We start from the raw sequence: 1768 nt of genomic DNA, 5'->3' as shown, positions 1-1768 counted from the left end.
AATTGGTAGGATACTTGCATGCACCGTGTGTTCATCCTCACAGCATGCACCGTGTGTTCATCCTCACACCATTTGACACCTACAACATCACTCTCCTCACACATCTCCAAATTCACACTTTTCATACTTTATATTATATCATTTAATAATAAATATAAACATTTTTATAAGATATCATCATATTAAATGTTCCATTCGACTATCTGTCTATATATACTTCTCATTACATCACACAACAATTGACATTTCACATTTCACAATTGTCACCTTGACCTCCCAAAATGGTATAGTATTTTCTTGTATTTATTTAATGTTCTTTTTTGATGTTCAGCTTTAACCGATCATTTCTTGATTTCTAAATCATTGTCACAGAAAAAGTTTGCGTTGATCGGACCGTGGGGAAGCTCGGATGGACAAAACTGGTCCTACAAAGCCGAGGGAAAGATTACTAAGATAATCATCAACCATGGTGAATGCATCGACGCCATCAGCTTCGCTAGCCAAGATGATGACGGTGACGTTCACCATTCCCCAAAGTTTGGTGGTTATGGTGGCGATTGCACCGAGGTATTACTTTTGTTTTTCTACGAGAATCATAAAAAAATAGATGGTCTAGACGAGTAGAAAAATAGGCCCCTAAAATATGTTTTCTAATTAATAAAATATATCTAAAAGGCTTAAAATATATATACAAAAGCTAGTTAAAAATTTATATATAAAATCAAATTGTGGGGGCCCCAAGGAAAATGGCCTCTATGGTTAATTTCTTAAAATGTTATGTTAAACATATCATAACCCCTCAATATACTTGTATTTTTTGATATGTTACATCTCTTTCAACTTGTTATATCAGTAATATTATTCTTTTGGTGTCAGATCAACATTGACATTGATGTGGAGGAGTTGAACTGTGTCAGCGGGACGATTGGATGGTTTGACTCTAAGGTAGTTGTGACATCGCTATCATTTTCGACAGATGTCAACAAGTTTGGACCATTTGGTACTGAGAATGGGACTCATTTCTCGGTGCCCATTTCAAAGGCAAAATTTGGGGGTTTCTTTGGCTGTAGCAGTGACTACCTAGATGCCATCGGTGTTTACATCAACCCGACATAATTTGGTTGCGATTTGTGACATGGGAATTGAAGAAAATGAAGATTGGTTGATTGTGAAGAGTTAAATAAAGAGTCATATATTGGTGGTTGTTGGTTAAGCTTTTAATGTAATGATCGAAATGCTAGTAATTGAAGTTTCTATTTTTCATATATTCTTAAGTGCTTTTATTATCATACCGGCTTTGGCAAATGCAATATAGTATACAACCAAATATAGGAGACATTAAATTTCATTCCAAATGATAAATGAAAATTACCACAACACCAATAATTTCTAAATTAAATTAATTAAATGTCATGTACTTTTATTGAGCTTTAATTTAAATTGATTTTGGTAGAGCACTCACGTGAACTCTTAACTCTACTTATTTTCGGTAGAAGAAATATTTATTTTTGAATATGTTTAAAATAATTTGACAGCTGACATAACAAGTTGTAAAGGTGATGCATTGTGAATGCTAGGGGAGTTTGCGGTCCGGTTTTTGCGATTTCTGAGTCAAACCGTGAACCGAACCATTAGTAACGGTTTTTGATTCTTGTAAATCAAGACTAAACCGTTGAACTTTAGAACCAAACCAAACCGTTAGTAACGATTTGGTTTCACGGTTTGGGCATGTTGGGTTGTGATCATAGTGACATTTAAAGTTTAAACA

At 34.3% G+C, this 1768-nt stretch overlaps 1 protein-coding gene across 1 annotated transcript; it reads left to right on the top strand.

Annotated features, from left to right (window-relative positions):
* The first annotated feature begins 242 nt into the window (after positions 1-242).
* LOC143616165 (mannose/glucose-specific lectin-like) lies at positions 243-1285 on the top strand. The gene is made up of 3 exons (XM_077089079.1): positions 243-284; positions 373-567; positions 877-1285. The coding sequence occupies exons 1-3, from the start codon at positions 282-284 to the stop codon at positions 1114-1116; spliced, it is 438 nt and encodes a 145-aa protein (XP_076945194.1). The 5' UTR covers positions 243-281; the 3' UTR covers positions 1117-1285.
* Positions 1286-1768: the final 483 nt, after the last annotated feature.

Source organism: Bidens hawaiensis, unplaced genomic scaffold (genome assembly GCF_021521415.1).
Source record: "Bidens hawaiensis isolate Kalapana, Puna unplaced genomic scaffold, B.hawaiensis_p1.1 tig00046113_1, whole genome shotgun sequence".
NCBI classification, from domain to species: domain Eukaryota; kingdom Viridiplantae; phylum Streptophyta; class Magnoliopsida; order Asterales; family Asteraceae; genus Bidens; species Bidens hawaiensis.
Note: the sequence above shows the minus strand (reverse complement) of the source record. Positions and strands in the feature narration are given on the sequence as shown.